At 37.9% G+C, this 15,538-nt stretch overlaps 1 protein-coding gene across 2 annotated transcripts; it reads left to right on the plus strand.

Moving 5' to 3' along the window:
• Positions 1–3,807: 3,807 nt before the first annotated feature.
• On the plus strand, positions 3,808–7,788 carry LOC130951537 (uncharacterized). 2 transcript variants are annotated; one of them, XM_057880212.1, is made up of 7 exons: positions 3,808–4,047; positions 4,627–5,312; positions 5,639–6,251; positions 6,344–6,444; positions 6,541–6,630; positions 6,747–6,871; positions 7,321–7,788. In XM_057880212.1, the coding sequence occupies exons 2-7, from the start codon at positions 4,737–4,739 to the stop codon at positions 7,463–7,465; spliced, it is 1,650 nt and encodes a 549-aa protein (XP_057736195.1). In that variant the 5' UTR covers positions 3,808–4,047; positions 4,627–4,736; the 3' UTR covers positions 7,466–7,788. The 2 variants fall into 2 exon arrangements, with proteins under 2 accessions (XP_057736195.1, XP_057736196.1); XM_057880213.1 differs by lacking the exon at positions 3,808–4,047 and adding an exon at positions 4,058–4,277.
• The last annotated feature ends 7,750 nt before the right edge of the window (positions 7,789–15,538 follow it).

A 15,538-nucleotide genomic window follows, 5' to 3' on the forward strand; every position in this document is an offset into this window, starting at 1 on the left:
TGTTTGTTTAACTACTGATTGTTGGACTTCTGTGCAAAATCTGAATTATATGTGGCTCACTGCTCATTACATTGATCATGATTGGAAATTGCAAAAGAGGATTATCAATTTTTGTCTTATTAAAAACCACAAAGGAGAAACAATTGGTAGAAAAATTGAGAGATGTCTTTTGGGGTGGGGGATATCTAGAGTGTTCACAATTACTGTTGATAATGCTAGTTCTAATGATACTGCAATATCTTATCTAAGAACTAGAATGGAGGATTGGAATTTACATCCTTTAAAAGGAGAGCATTTGCATGTTAGGTGTTGTGCACATATTCTTAATCTTGTTGTTAATGATGGATTGAAAGAGATGCATGAATCTATTAGCAAGATAAGAAATGCTATTAGATATGTGTGTGCTTCCCCTAGTCGCATGAATAGGTTAAAAAATTTCATTAACGAAGCTAGGATACAAGACAAGTGTACTGTTCAACTCGATGTTCCCACTAGATAGAACTCTACATACACTATGCTTGAAAGTGGTTTGAAGTTTCAAAAGGCGTCAAGAGGTTAGGGGAGAGAGATACAGAATATGCTCTAATGCAAGGTGGTATTCCGAGGAATCTTGATTGGGACAATGCAAAATACTTTATGAAATTCTTAAAAATTTTTCATGATGTTACAAAGAGTGTGTCTGGTAGTTTGCTTGTGACTTCTTCTCAATATTTTCATGAGTTTTGTAAGATCTTGCGAGTGTTCAAGGCTTCTTGTAGTAGTCGAGATCCATTACTTGGGAGTATGGCTGAGAGGATGAAGCTTAAGTATGACAAGTATTGGGGTAACATAAAAAATATCAATATGATGATTTTTGTTGCTGTGGTTCTTGATCCTAGATACAAGTTGAAGTTAGTGAACTTTAGCTTTGAAAAGCTATATGATAAGGATGAGGCTGATTTTTTGGGTGCAAAAGTGAAAGAGACCTTCTCCAAGATGTTTAAATGCTATGTGAATGCAAATAATGGGGGTAGATCTTTTACTTCAGCAACAATGGATGGTGCATTAGATGTGGGAGTACCTGATGGCGACATGGCTGGTGATTTTTTCAAGGAGGTGCATTTTCATGAGATCATCAACAAGAATGAGGTGAATTTGTATTTGATGGATGGTTTAGAAAAGTCTCGTGATCAAAATACTTTTGACATATTAAATTGGTGGAAGGTGAATTCTAGCAGGTATCCTATCTTATCCCAAATAGCAGATGTCTTAGCAATACCGGTCTTGACTGTTGCTTCAGAATCAACTTTTAGCACTTGTGGAAGAGTGCTTAACAACTATAGGAGTTCTTTAACCCAAAGACAGTTGAGGCATTGATTTGCATACAAAATTGGCTTCGTGCTTCTCCAATGACAACTGATTTTGAGGAGCTTATTGAAGAGTTTGAGAAACTTGAATTAGGTATGCAAAAAAGAAATTTGTAGTTCCTTCATGGTTTATGTTTATAATTTATAATCTATATTATGTTTATGTTTATAAGCTATATTGATTTTTTTTTGTTTTATTTTTGTAGAAATTGCACCAACCGAGGAAGATGATGATGAGTCTGGTGTAGATTCAGATTAAGCATGGTGGCTCTTTGGTTTTTATTTGTTTTAAAGTGATTATTTTGGTTTAAAGTGTGTTTATTTTTATTGTTTTGCTAGACATTTTTAATTGTCTTTGTTTTATGTTTAATTAAGTTGAATTTGTATTTAATTTGGATGTAATATACTCTTGTTATTCTAGTTTATTAGCGGTTATAAACTTTATTTTATTGTAATTTAAATTCTGATTATTAGATGTAAAAAAATTGAAAAAACCGACCGAACCAAACCGCTGTTAGTTTTGTTCGGTTCGATTCGATTGTTCAAACAGTAGCCAACCGAATGGTTGGTATCATTGTAGAATCGATCAGGTCGGTTCGGTTGGTTTTCGGTCCAAAATCGAACCAAACCGAACCGATTACACCCCTAGCTGTGAACGCTGGGATTGATTGGATGGGGCTCATCTGGTTGCATAAGTGTTGTGGCAGGCTGAGATTCCTGCTTTGGTGATTGGATTGGTTAAGTTGGTTGTTGGGGTCTTTCTTGGGTCACATTGCAACTATCCTCATTCTGGGACTAAACTTCAACATGCTTACTTGCTTTATGGGCCTCCTCCTTATTATGGGCCTAACCCCTACCTGCTATAGGCCTCCATGACAGCCTGTACATGATCCACTATTTCAGCATCATCATCATCCTCAATAATTACAAGTCTTCTTTTTTTTTTTAGTCTTTTTCGGAGTTAGAATCCTCTTAGCATAGGTCTTTAACCTCATCTTTGTAGGAGTAATGTTCTCTTCAACTATAACAGGAACATTTACCGGGTGCTCTATATATAGCTCAATCCTATTACCATTCCTCACAGCTGCCTCATACATTTTAACTATGTCCATATCAACTCTTAACATTTTCAGTCCATTATCAAGCTCTTGACCTGGTTCTATCCAATGAAAATCAGTGATGGACGTATATCCAATGTCCTTCAGCAAATCACTAATAAAAAATCCATTTAGCGTATCGACATTAACCCTCTCAATCTCTGTTACTTCTCCACCAACATATAACATCATTTCACATGGATCTCTCTCAAACCTTCCTCTATGATTGATAGAAATAGTTATATGGATGGTGGACATCCCTGCAAGAAAGACAATAAAAGATCATTCCATGTAACTACATCAAATTCAAGTTTTAGAAGATAAATGTTGACACTGCAGATGAAAAACAGAATTTTCAGGAAAGGTTAAGCAAAGATAAATTCCAAAAAAGATAAGCAAAGGTAAATCCTATTTCACATGTTCACATATATACAAGAACGATAAGAGAAATAAGAAAACAAACAAAAAAACACATCTTGCAATAGACAATACCCAATCCAATCCCATCCCTTATAGAAAATTTGTTCTGTTCTTAGATGCCAACATTAACAATCAATCTTTGTGCAATGGCATATCTCTATTCTTTGTGAAGTAAAGACAACAAGTGCTTTTCACGATGCTTTACTCTGTACAATTGCTGTAATTAGATGGGGAGAATTATTTGTCACGGCATGGAGGTGCGCCGATCGTCTTCTCCAACTTTGGGTGGTGGTGGCAGCGACGATTGAGCTTTGCTAGGACACAGTAGTGTGAAGAGCTTTTTTATCTAATTTCTTTACCAAAAAAATGTTAGAATACATGTAGATAGGTTTGAGAGATTTTTGTTGCCACGTAGGTTCGGAAACTAACAGATCAATTGCGTAACCAAGGTCCGAGTACTCTTGGCACACGAATGTTATCTTTTGTGATTACAATCATCATTTTGTCAGCCTCTATATTTTTTATGAGTACAAATAGTAATTTATTTTTGAGAATTCCAAAAAAAAATTAATGAAATTAATTCTTAATTTAATAATTAAATATTTTTATTAAATAATATTAATCTTTTATAGATATATCATTAGTTTAGTTTTTTTATAATTAATTTTAACGGCGTTCAAATAAATAACTATTTGCTCTTATATCTTCTTTTAAGTTTGCTTAAATTGCATAAAAATTAAATTATATAATTGCTTTTAAATAATCAGATATAAGTAAAATTTAATTCTCATTTACTAACTATATAAAAAAAGGTTTACTTAAAGAAATTTATATATTTAATAGATTAACTATTTAAACAAATAATGTGAAACAAACCACCCGAATCCCTTAACTCTTTCTTGGTGACTGAATCCCTTAACTTTGATTAGCTTGATTATAGAAACTAAAAGTTAAATTAAATTAAATTAAATAAAAAAATTGATGCCTCGGCATTCCGGTGAGAGAAGCATCACCGATGGCGGCATTGCTATTTCACACAGTAACTCCTAACAACGCATTTTTGCAAAGCATGAAGAAAAGCCCCTCTTTCTATCACAACTTGGGCTACAGTTCGCCTTTCCTGCACCACAAGAGGCATCAAATACTTAGTCATAGACACCTTCGCAATTTGGGAAATCTTCAAGGTAACAACAATAAGAACCCTCCTGCACCTAACCCTAATTCACTAACCTTCCTTCACAATCGTAGAACACTTGTTTGTGCTTGTTTGTCAATTCTTTTGCCTCGAAACTCTGATCTGAGCCTCACCCTGTTTCCTCAACTTCTCGGGAAGCTCTTTCTTTGTACCCACGCCTATCGGTTAGGGAGGGGGGAGGATTGAGATACTATAGAAACGATTTTCTCAAATCAGAGTGTGAGGCCGTTGCCCTATTTTTCTGTGTTTGATTCAATGTGTTCTTATATTTTATGAAGCCTTTACCAAAGTAAAGTTGGAAAGGATTTTTTCCCTCGCTTTTTTCCCCTTATCTAGTTGTGTTAGGGTTTATGATTAAAAGGGGGAAATTGAGGAGAAAGATGATTTCGACCCGCTGTTTTTCCTAAAATTTGGCATGTTCTTTACTTTTCTTCCCCCATTGCTAAAAAATTTTCAATATGGTCTATTTCTTTTCTTTCTTTTTATAATTTTATTTTGGAGTATGATTTTTGTGCTTTCAAGTGAGTGGGATTTGTAATGTTAATGATTTCATATGATTCTGTTGCAGGTGATATTGTTATTGTAGTGCCTTTTCGTAGTTTTACCTAAGCTATCATTCTTAGTTGTGGGAGACAAAAGTGCACCAGAACCTGCGCTTGGTATAATAACAACTGTTTAATGGAAGATTTTGGTGGTTCCGGGTTTGATGGCCTTAGTAATGCTGTGAGGAGGAAGAGGAGTCAAACTTCTCGCAGGCCTCGGCCAGATTCGCAGCCTGTACCTGATGGTACCGACTTGTCTCCCTTGTCATCAACACCCCCTTCAGATGATGTTAGCAGGGTCTCTAGTGAAGAGAATGCTGAAGACGATAAATCCCATAAGGATGGTGGGTTCAATGTGTTTTATAGTAATGAGCCTGGACGAAGCAGCTTACAAAACAAACGCTGTAGTGAGGGTGTTCTTGCTCCAGCTAATTGGAAGGGTTCTAGCAAATCAAAGGATAGCTTAGAATCAGAATTGGGAAATGCAGAGATGTATGGTGGAAGTAATCCAGATAGTCCGAGTTTAGGGCAGTTTGGTGTTTCTCAGGATCCATTAGGGAGTGAGAATCGTGTTAAAAAGGTGAAGCTGAAGGTTGGTGGTGTTACGCGTACTATTCAAGCCAACTCTGCATCAAACAGTACTTCAGCTAGTGGATCAACTACAAAGAGCTCTCGATCATCAGATGCCACTAGATCACGCCACAAGCATCAGGTAGTTTTCCTTTGGATGCGATAATAGCTTCCTTCAGCAATTATGTCTTTATCATACAGTACTATGCTATATTTCTACTTAATATGAGTGTTGGTTTGTGGGATATCTGGATATTTCAGATTGAATCATTAATTGGTAAGATATTATGCAATTTTTTTGTCTAGATATATAGACATATCTATTGCTTATGTGCAATAACTTGCTGATATACTTCTTATCTCTCTTTTGTGAAAGATTATTTGTCATTTAGATTTCTTGCTTCTATAGCTGATTTTTTTTAATTGAAAAATCCCAATTGATGACTTCCTTCGATTGTGTTATTGCAGAGCAATTCAGATGATAACCAGTCTCCCTTGGATAAGAGAAGTGGCTTACAAGGCCTTCCGTGGAAGGATTTCTCAAGTCAGGACTCATTAATTGGGAGGTTATCTGGAAAGAATAAATTAAGCAAGCAAGGAGACAAGTCTGAATCAGTCCGGAAGAGCAAGCGAGTACCAAAGAGGCGTGTACTTGATGACGAATTTGGTGATGAGGATGATGAGGATGATGAGATTCGTTATCTGGAAAAGCTGAAAACATCAAAAGTTTCTGCTGTATATAGAGATGAAGAGGAATTAGGCAAGAAACATAAAAAGCTTTCTAGCATGGAAAATGCAGCCTCAACAAAATCAAGCAAAGATGGGAAGAAAAGGTTTAGACCAGATAGAGTGTATGAGGATGTGGATTATGAGGAAGAGGATGAGTCTGGGTCTGATGTTGAGGTTGAGGATAAGAAAAAGAAAAAACAGAGGAAGGAATCTGTTGATGTTTTGATGGACAGTAAAAGGGAAATAACTCTAACTACTCGTCAACGGGCTCTTCAATCCAGCAAAGATGCCTCTGCACCTGGTTCAAGTTTAATTGAGTTTCCCAATGGATTACCACCTGCCCCGCCTAGAAGTGTGTATTTACTTAATTTTCTTTTATCTGTTTGATGTGATGCACTAGTAATGTGGCTCAATTCATAATGTGATGGTATATCTTGAATACAGAGCAAAAGGAGAAGCTTACAGAAGTGGAGCAGCAACTAAAGAAAGCTGAGGCTGCCCAGAGGCGTAAAATGCAAAATGAGAAGGCTGCCCGGGAGTCTGAGGTTAGTGTTCTTTCCAAATTACTGCTTTTTTCTTTTGTTATGTATAATTTTACATAAAATCCTTGACCCCATTGTACATATTTCACATTTTTGTAGGCTGAAGCTATAAGAAAAATTCTTGGTCAAGATTCTAGTAGGAAGAAGCGGGAAGAGAAAATGAAGAAACGTCAAGAAGAATTGGCTCAGGTTTTGCTTAGTTCAAACAATCTGTGTGTTTATATGTGTCTAACTGTCTATTCGTATATTTGTATGTGTGTATGTGCATTTAACAGCTGTCATTTGTCTTCTATTATTATTTGCAGAGGGCAGCCAATGCACAAATGCTTGCATCAAACACTATTAGATATGTGATGACTCCTAATGGTACAGTTGTGACATTTCCTGATGAAATGGGCCTCCCTAGTATATTCAATTCAAAACCGTGCAGGTACTGTCCTTTGCTTTGACATATGGAACCAGTTTGATTGTTTTTCTCAAAGCTATTTAGATATGTTTGGTAAATAAAATGCAAAAAGGGAAAGAAGATGAAAGAAATTGATGAGCTTGGATTTAATGAATATTTACTTTTCTTTGGTTTCCCGCTGATGTTATATGATTGGACACAATAGTATCATATGTTTCATCCTAGTCGTTGTTTCTTTTGCTTTGAGCACTGGTCTCTTGACATTAAAGCTTGAGATAGAATTCTGATAGGAACATCAAACGCCAGGGTTGTTTTTGCGTCCTTGAAATTTAATTTCAATGAATTTCCTTTAGCTGTTTCCATGAACTGACAACAAATCTTTATCGAAGTTAGATACTCATAGATTTCAAGTTTGTTTTCAAACACACCAAAATTCCCTTAGTGCTAATGATTATTATTTGGTATTGTCTCAGTTATCCTCCATCACGGGAGAGATGTGCCGGTCCGTCATGTCCCAACCCTTACAAGTATCGCGATTCAAAATCAAAGCTTCCTCTTTGCAGTCTCCAATGTTACAAAGCAGTCCGAGAGAAGATGGCTGCTGAAGCTATCTGTTGATGTTGCAAATAGACTTCCCATCACTGGTTTATACCAAGTTGCACACAGCCAATTTTATGGCACCCATCCTTAGGTCCATGCTTTGTTGAGAGAAATTATGTTGAGCTTTTGGTGAGAGTCATTTTGTCTAATATGTTAATACATCTTTTGATTTTGCATTTTTGGTATGAGAGATTGCTAGCATCATGCCCTTTAGCATGTAAATCTATTAGAAATATTTAGCTTTTGGCAATGTCTAAATCTGAATATTACACCATTGATTAAATTATTAATCACTAATCGTTGATACATGACATTCCTTAATTTATTTTAATTTGAGAGGAGATTAATGTTTTGCTTGGTTGAGCAAAGAAGAGAAAAAAAGAAAGGAAACAAAGAAAATGAAGAGAAGAGAAAATAACGAGAAAAGTGTGTGTGTGTATATATATATATATATATATTTATATGTTTCGATCAACAGAAAAGAGAGAGAAAACTCGAAGTATATAAAATGACATAGATATCTATTATATGAAAAAATATATATTTACATGATAATTTAATTTCGAAAATTATATAAAATAATTTCAAAATAAATACTCATTTTGAATTATTATTATTAATTTTTTTGTATTTAATTTGTCTATTTACTATTTTATAATTTTAATTTTAATTTATTTTTCCACATTATAACAAATAAAAATGTGTTTATAGAAATGTAAGGAGAAACAAGGCGTTTCTTATTCCACATTCATTTTCCATTTTTCTTTTTGTCTCTTTTAAGCAAAAGAATTTTTCATGTGAGGTCTAGTGTAAACTTTTTCTTTTTTTACTAATGTTTAGTACTTGTCATCTAAATATGATAAAAATCTAATTTTCTGACTATTTTCTCTTGCAGTTTCTTTTTTTTAATTTTTTTTGTCTTTTTTTCTTTCAATTTTTTCTTGAATCAAACGAAGCATAAAAAAATGACATAAAAAAACATAGATTAATAGGTCAACTATGAGGCCTCCTAGAGTATTGTAAGATAAATGCACTTGGAAGGAAAATTGGCGCAGCAGTTGGTGAGGTGTTGGATGTGGGAGTGTTTGTAATGAAAGGAAGAGAATTAAGGATTGTGAAAATGCAAGTCAGCCTTGATGTCACCTTAAAACTGAGGAAGTTTGTGAGGATTGCATGGCTGAACGGTTGGATTATGGAGATAAATTTGAAGTATGAGAGAATAGGGTGTTTCTGCTCCTATTGTGGCCATCTGGGGCACGAGATGAGAAGCTGCAACATATTACTTGATGATACGATTAAGGGAGAGAAGGTAGAGGAAGGCTGGAGAGAGTAGATGAAGGCAGCACAAACAGGTAAAATGGTTACTCACTTGAAAGAGAAGCCCCAAACAAATCAATGTTCAAACTCAGGTGACTAGAGAAATAAGTCCAAGAAGCCCACTTTAATTAATTTCCTTTGAAGTACGGCGGCATTATCTGTAAAAGAAAAGAATAACAAGAACAACTATGAAATGGAGGAAACGAGAACAAGCAGAGGGGATGGTTCGATTACTGCTAGAAAGCTACTAGCAGAATGGAATTGTGCCAATAAGGAGGGAGAGAATAATAGGGAGAAGCAAACAATTGTGTGTGTTGCAAGTTCTCCACAGAGTAAAAAAGAAATAAATCCTATTATTGCTGTACATAATTGTCAGCAAATTGGAGGAACTAATTTGAAGGTTGGGCCAACTAGCAAAAAGCCAAAAATTAAATACTTGGCTAGGAAGACTAATTCTAATTCTCAAACTACAGTGGGTGTTAAAAGGAGGTCAGGAAAAGCTAAGGATGAAACTTGGTGGAGGCATGAAGATGCTGAAAATTTGAATATGGCTGAATCAGGGAAGGGTGCCAACCCGCAATTAGCACTCAAAAGCCAATGAAGATGATGATGTGGAACTTTCAAGGTTTGGGGAAGACCCTGATAGTTCACAACATATAAGGGATCAAAAGATCCCATTCCCCCAAGGTGGTATTTTTGTGAGACAAAAAATATCTTTTTGTTTGTTTGTTAGGAGACAGTGTGAAAGATTTGGGTTTGAAGAAAATTTTGCATGGAACCGCAAGGTATGGCGGGTGGATTAGTCTTGGCATGGATTTTTGATACTCAGATAACAATTATTGATGCAAGAAGCTACTTTATTCATTTTCATTGGCTAGATAAAGGGAGGAACATGTTGTGGGTAGTTATTGTTGTCCACCTTCACAGCGAAGAACAACAACGTAATGGCCAATATCTGGAGATTCTTCAGCATCTTGAAGGCACTGGAGAACATTATTTACAGATTGGAGACTTTAATGCAATTTTAGGACAGCATGAGAAAGAAGGAGGTAGGTACAAATCAACAAGTTGCTTAACAGATTTTAATGATTTCCTAAATGAGGGCAGGTTGAGGGACATTAGTTATGAAGGTTGCAAATTCACTTGGTCAAATAGACAATTTGGGAAAAATCTAATAAGAGAGGGGCTTGACAGATGCTTAGTTTTTAATGGCTGGTTGGCGGAGTATCCTAATGCAAAGGCTCTACACCTAGAGGATATGGGTTCTGACAATCGCCCAATCATTATTCAGACCGATCAGCAAGTTCGGAAATCAGATTCCAAGAAAGGTGGTGTGAGTTGGAGGAGGTTCAAATCATTATCAAGGAAGCTTGGCAACAAAATTTTTCAGGGTCACCGATGTACATTTTATTCAGCAAGTTGAAATACTACCGTCATAAACTTGTTGGATGGTAATATACCAATCATAATAACTCGGCTAGGCTAATTGTGAAGCTTAATCAGAAGTTGAAAGCTGAAAAATAGAAAGGCCGGGTAGTAGATAAGCGTCTCATTTTAAATCTAGAAGCTAATCCTTAAGATGCTTATGAGAAGGAGGAGAGATATTGGAAAGAAAAGTCCCGAGTGAAATAGTTATAGTAGGGTGACCAAAATACAAAATTCTTCCATGCTAAGTTTCAAGCTCGGAATAAACAGAACAGGTTGGAGAAACTAAAGGATGAGGATGGGCTATACCGGACTGATGTGGAAGGTATTGGAGAGGTGGCCGAATCCTTTTTCAAGAAGCTCTTTTCTACTTCAAATCCTAAAAATCCGAAGATGCTTTAAAAGGTTTGCAAAGGAAGGTAGATGATAGAATTATGAAGGAAGAAGTTAAAAAATCTATTTTTTCTATCAATCCTTTCTCAGCGCCAGGTGAGGATGGTTTCACAACAAGGTTTTTTCAGTTCTATTGGGAGGTTGTCGAGAATGAAGTCTTTCAAGAATGTGCTAGCTTTTTCTCTAGAGGTAAAATGCTTCGCTCCCTAAATCACATGCAGATTTGTTTGATACCGAAGATTACAGGTGCTGATTCTATGACTCAGATTCTACCTATTAGTCTGAGTACGGTATTCTATAAGGTAATTTCAAAGCTTTTGGTTCATAGAATGCAATTTTGTATGAATAAAATCATAAGTATGAATCAAAGTGCATTTATTAAGGGTAGGTTGATCAGTGATAATGTCCTTATAGACCATGAATTTATGCACTATTTGAATACCAAGAGGCAAGGTGATTTTGATATGGCATTGAAGTTAGATATAAGTAAAGCCTATGACCGAATTGAGTGGAGTTTTGTTTGGGCAATGCTCAGAAGGATGGGATTTTGTCAGAAGTGGATTGGCTTGATGCAGGAGCATCTGACTACAGTTTCCTACTTAGTTCTTATTGATGGGTTTTCTCACGGCTTCTTCAAGCCTACTAGGGGTCTCCGATAGAGAGACCCCCTTTCTCCCTATCTATTTCTCATTTGTGCAGAGGGGTTATCTCATCTGCTCCACAAGGGTGAATAGAGACATGAGTTTTCAGGTCTACAGTTAAATTGGCAGTGTCCCACCATTAGATATTTATTTTTTACAGATGATTCTATTCTATTTGGAAAAGCCAACGGTCAAACATGTCAAAATCTACTTTGACTACTTCAGGAGTATACTGATATTAGTGGACAAGTTACTAACCTAAAACAAATCCTCGGTCTTCTTTAGCCATAACATGCTTGAGGAGCTGAGGAATGAGCTTGCAAAGATTTTGCAGGTTCCACACGTTGGCTCACAGGATAAATACTAGGCCTCCCTGCAGTTGTGAACAGATAAAAAATACTACCTTTAGCTACATTGAAGATAAGGTATCCATGAAACTTAATCAATGGAATGGATCATTACTATTAGTTAGTGGTAGAGAAGTACTTATTAAGGCTGTGGGTTCTACTGTGCCTATTTATACCATAAGCTGCTTCAAACTACCAGAATCACTCATTGACAACATACAAAAAAATGATATAGTTTTGGTGGGGTCAAAGGGTGAATGAAAGAAAGTTTCAGTGGATTAAGTGGGACACTGTGTCTAGAAATAAAGATTAGGGAGGATTAGGTTTCAAGGACTTGAAAGCCTTTAATTTGACAATGTTGGGAAAACAAAATTGGAGGATACTGAAGAAAAATGATTCTCTGTTGTACCAAGTTTACAAAGCTAAATATTTCCCCTATTCCCCCTTCATGAATGCTCAGATTGGTTAGAATTCCTTTTGGGCATGGAGGAGCATTCTTGAAGGCAGAAACATGCTCAAAAAAGGTTTGAAATGGCAAATCGGATAAGGTATTCAGGTCCGTATTTATAAGGATGTTTGGGGGAACAATTCAGAGAGAACCGATGAATGTTTTAAATAATAACCTAATATGGGTCAACCAGCTAATGCTTCCTAATAGTATATGGAATGAAGATCTAATTTGTAGCACTTTCACAGATGTAGTAGCTCAAAACATCTTTCAAACCCCTAGAACTGCTGAACAAGACAAGCTTATATGGGGGAATGGAAAAAAGGGCTCTTACTCGGTAAATACGGATTATCAGATTAGCTTCCAATTCTTCCATCCATCTCAGAAGTACCTTCCAGAAATTTTCCACCAGAAGGAGCTATGGCATTTAATTTGGGGGCTCAGGTGTCCAGTGAAGGTCAGGCTCTTTCTTTGAAGAGTGGTTCATGGTGGCATACCTGTAAGGAAGACCCAAATGTCAAATTGAGGAAGAAATTGTCCTGCATTATTTAATTACATGCCAACACTTAGCTCATGTTTGGTCAGGAATTGGAATTACTAATATACCTAGGAATTATGACGAGTTGTGGAAACGGTGGATCTTGAATATGAAGAACATGGGTTCAGGCAACAGTGCACGAAGAAAATCTCTCGCTGCAATAACCCTCTGGCAAATTTGGATAGCTCGAAACCTAAAGGTTTTTGAAGACAAAAACTCCTCAAGCTTGGAGATTGCTCAGGCTGCCACTAGAGCCAGGTACGAGTTCTGTGGAGTTACCTTTTGCTAGTTTTCACTTTCTAATTCTCTTTTTTAGTATCTCTTATAATTTTTTTAGTCAATGTAATTCTTTGTTTTAGCGAGTGCCATCTCTTCCGTTCTATTGTCCTTTTGAGGACCAAACCAATTATTCTCATTTAATAAAATGTCAGTCTTTGAAAAAAAAAAAGAAAAAAAAGATATAATTCATTTAATGGCTAACATTACATGATATTTTCAAAAGAGAGTTGCAGGCCAAATATTGAATACTTGGTGATACGTTACCTGTATCCTCGGTCGCCCGGAATGCTCGGCACGCAAATGCCTGAGGCTGACGTCACATTAAACAAGCTCGGAACAAAAGCAGATAAGCTCGGCCTCAACCAATCAAATAAAAAGACACGTGCATCATAAAGCTCGGTCCCGTATCAGCCGTACGAAAATCTCAGCGCACGATCAGGACCGAAGCAGCATCACCCAACTGAAATTAAGAAACGTGCTCAACTGATTTATAGCACCAAAACAGAATATCTTAACCAACCTATAAACTAGGACTCACCCACTAACGGGTAAAAACCAACTCCTATAAAACCTAGCTAATACGCTCAGCTAGGTCTCAGGTTCTATCACTCTCAGTCTCTTACTTTTTACTCTATATTCACCTATCCCACTCTCACTTAATTATTCTCTCTCTCTTTCCTGAGACTGTCATTAACTTGAGCGTCGGAGTATCTTTTGCAGGTATTTCCACCGCGGTGTTTGGTCTTGGCCGACGTAAAGCTCTTCCTCTCGGCTGACGACTTGCTCGGAAGTGCTTAAGCTCGGCCTCCCAGTGTTCGGACGAATCACTTGGCGCCCACCGTGGGGCCCGGAGTACATCTAACCCCACTTTTTTCTTTGTTTAGTCTTCTACCCTATTTTGTAGGATTCCCGATCCTCGAACATGGCTGACAAAGAAAGCCCACAACTCTCACAGGATGACCTCCTAGCTCGAATTGCCGAGCTGCAGGCGGAAGTACGAAGAATAGCCGAGTTGTCTACGCAGAACAATGGAGAAAGCTCCAAAAACTCGGCTCAAGGTGCTACATACCCCTTGAACATCGCCCCGCCAAAGGAGAAGCTCACCCTCGACAACCCCTTCTCCGAGGAGATCACAAATTATCAGATGCCAAAAAACTTTACTCTCCCGACCGCACTGGAACCGTACAAAGGGTTCGGCGACCCCCGAGCCCACATAAAAAAGTTCCAGTCAATGATGTTTTTCAACGGCCCTAAGAACGAGCCCGTCCTTTGCCGAGCATTCCCAACCTACCTCGACGGCGCTGCATTGCTCTGGTTCTCCAAACTCCCTGAGGGATCAATTTCCTCTTTTGAAGATCTTGCCAGATCATTCATCGATTACTTTGCCGCGTCAAGAATCTACGTCCACGGATCGGACTATCTCGGTACCATCAAGCAAGGCCAGCATGAGAGCCTGAAGGACTACCTGACCAGGTTCGCTGACACCACCATGGAGATCCAAGACTTGGACCCAGCTGTTCACCTGCACGCCCTCAAAGCCGGACTCAGACCTGGTAAATTCCGGGAGACCATCGCCATAACAAAGCCGAAGACCCTGGAGGAGTTCCGAGAAAGGGCAGCAGGTCAAATGGAAATTGAAGAACTTCGAGAAGCCCAAAAAACTGACAAACAGCCAAATCGGAGAGACGAAGAAAGAACTTTCAGATCGCCAGTCAACAGGGACAGTAAGAAACCCTCCAAGCCTGCTTCAAAGTACAACACGTACACCAGATTCAATACCAGAAGAGAAAACATTATCAGAGAAATCCTCAACGCCAAAATCATAAAACCACCAGCCCGAGCAGGAAACTACCAGGACCAAAGGTTCGTGGATAAGACAAAGCATTGCGCTTTCCACCGAAAATTCAGCCACACTACGGATGACTGCATCGTCGCAAAGGACCTCCTGGAAAGGCTAGCACGCCAAGGACTCTTGGACAAATATATCGAGACCCGAAAGGGCAGAGGAGGAAATTCGGACAGAATAGAGCATAAGCAAGCAAGGGCCGACGACAAAGAAAAGAAGTCGACGCCTGATCCGCCAAGAGGAGTCATCAACCATATATCAGGGGGATTCGCAGGCGGAGGAGAAACAAGCTCGGCCAGGAAAAGGAGCTACAGAGCAATGTTGGCAATCGAAGGAACCATACAACCAAGGATGGACAAAGAACCAGACGCCACGATATCCTTCACCCAAGCAGATTTCAAATCGGCAAGCCCTAACCTCGACGACCCCGTGGTAATTTCAATCCAAGTCGGAGAACTGTTGGTAAGAAAGACATTATTAGATCCAGGTAGTAGTGCTGATGTTTTATTTTACTCTACCTTTACAAAAATGAAATTATCTGAAAAATTAATACGACCTTCCTCTGGAGAGCTAATTGGGTTCTCCGGAGAGAGAGTCCCCATCATGGGACACATATGGCTAAAGACCACAATGGGAGAAATCCCTACGTCAAAGTCAATTGATATTCAATACTTAATAGTAAACTGTTACAGCCCTTACAATATTATACTCGAAAGACCTGCTTTGAATATATTCAGGGTGGTGGTGTCCACATTACACTTGTGTGTCAAGTTCCCAGTGCAGGAAAACAAGATCGCTACAGTACAAGCCGATCATCGAGAAGCTCGGCAATGCTACAACGCTGGTTTAAAACCAGT

This window comes from Arachis stenosperma, chromosome 9 (assembly GCF_014773155.1).
Source record: "Arachis stenosperma cultivar V10309 chromosome 9, arast.V10309.gnm1.PFL2, whole genome shotgun sequence".
NCBI lineage: Eukaryota > Viridiplantae > Streptophyta > Magnoliopsida > Fabales > Fabaceae > Arachis > Arachis stenosperma.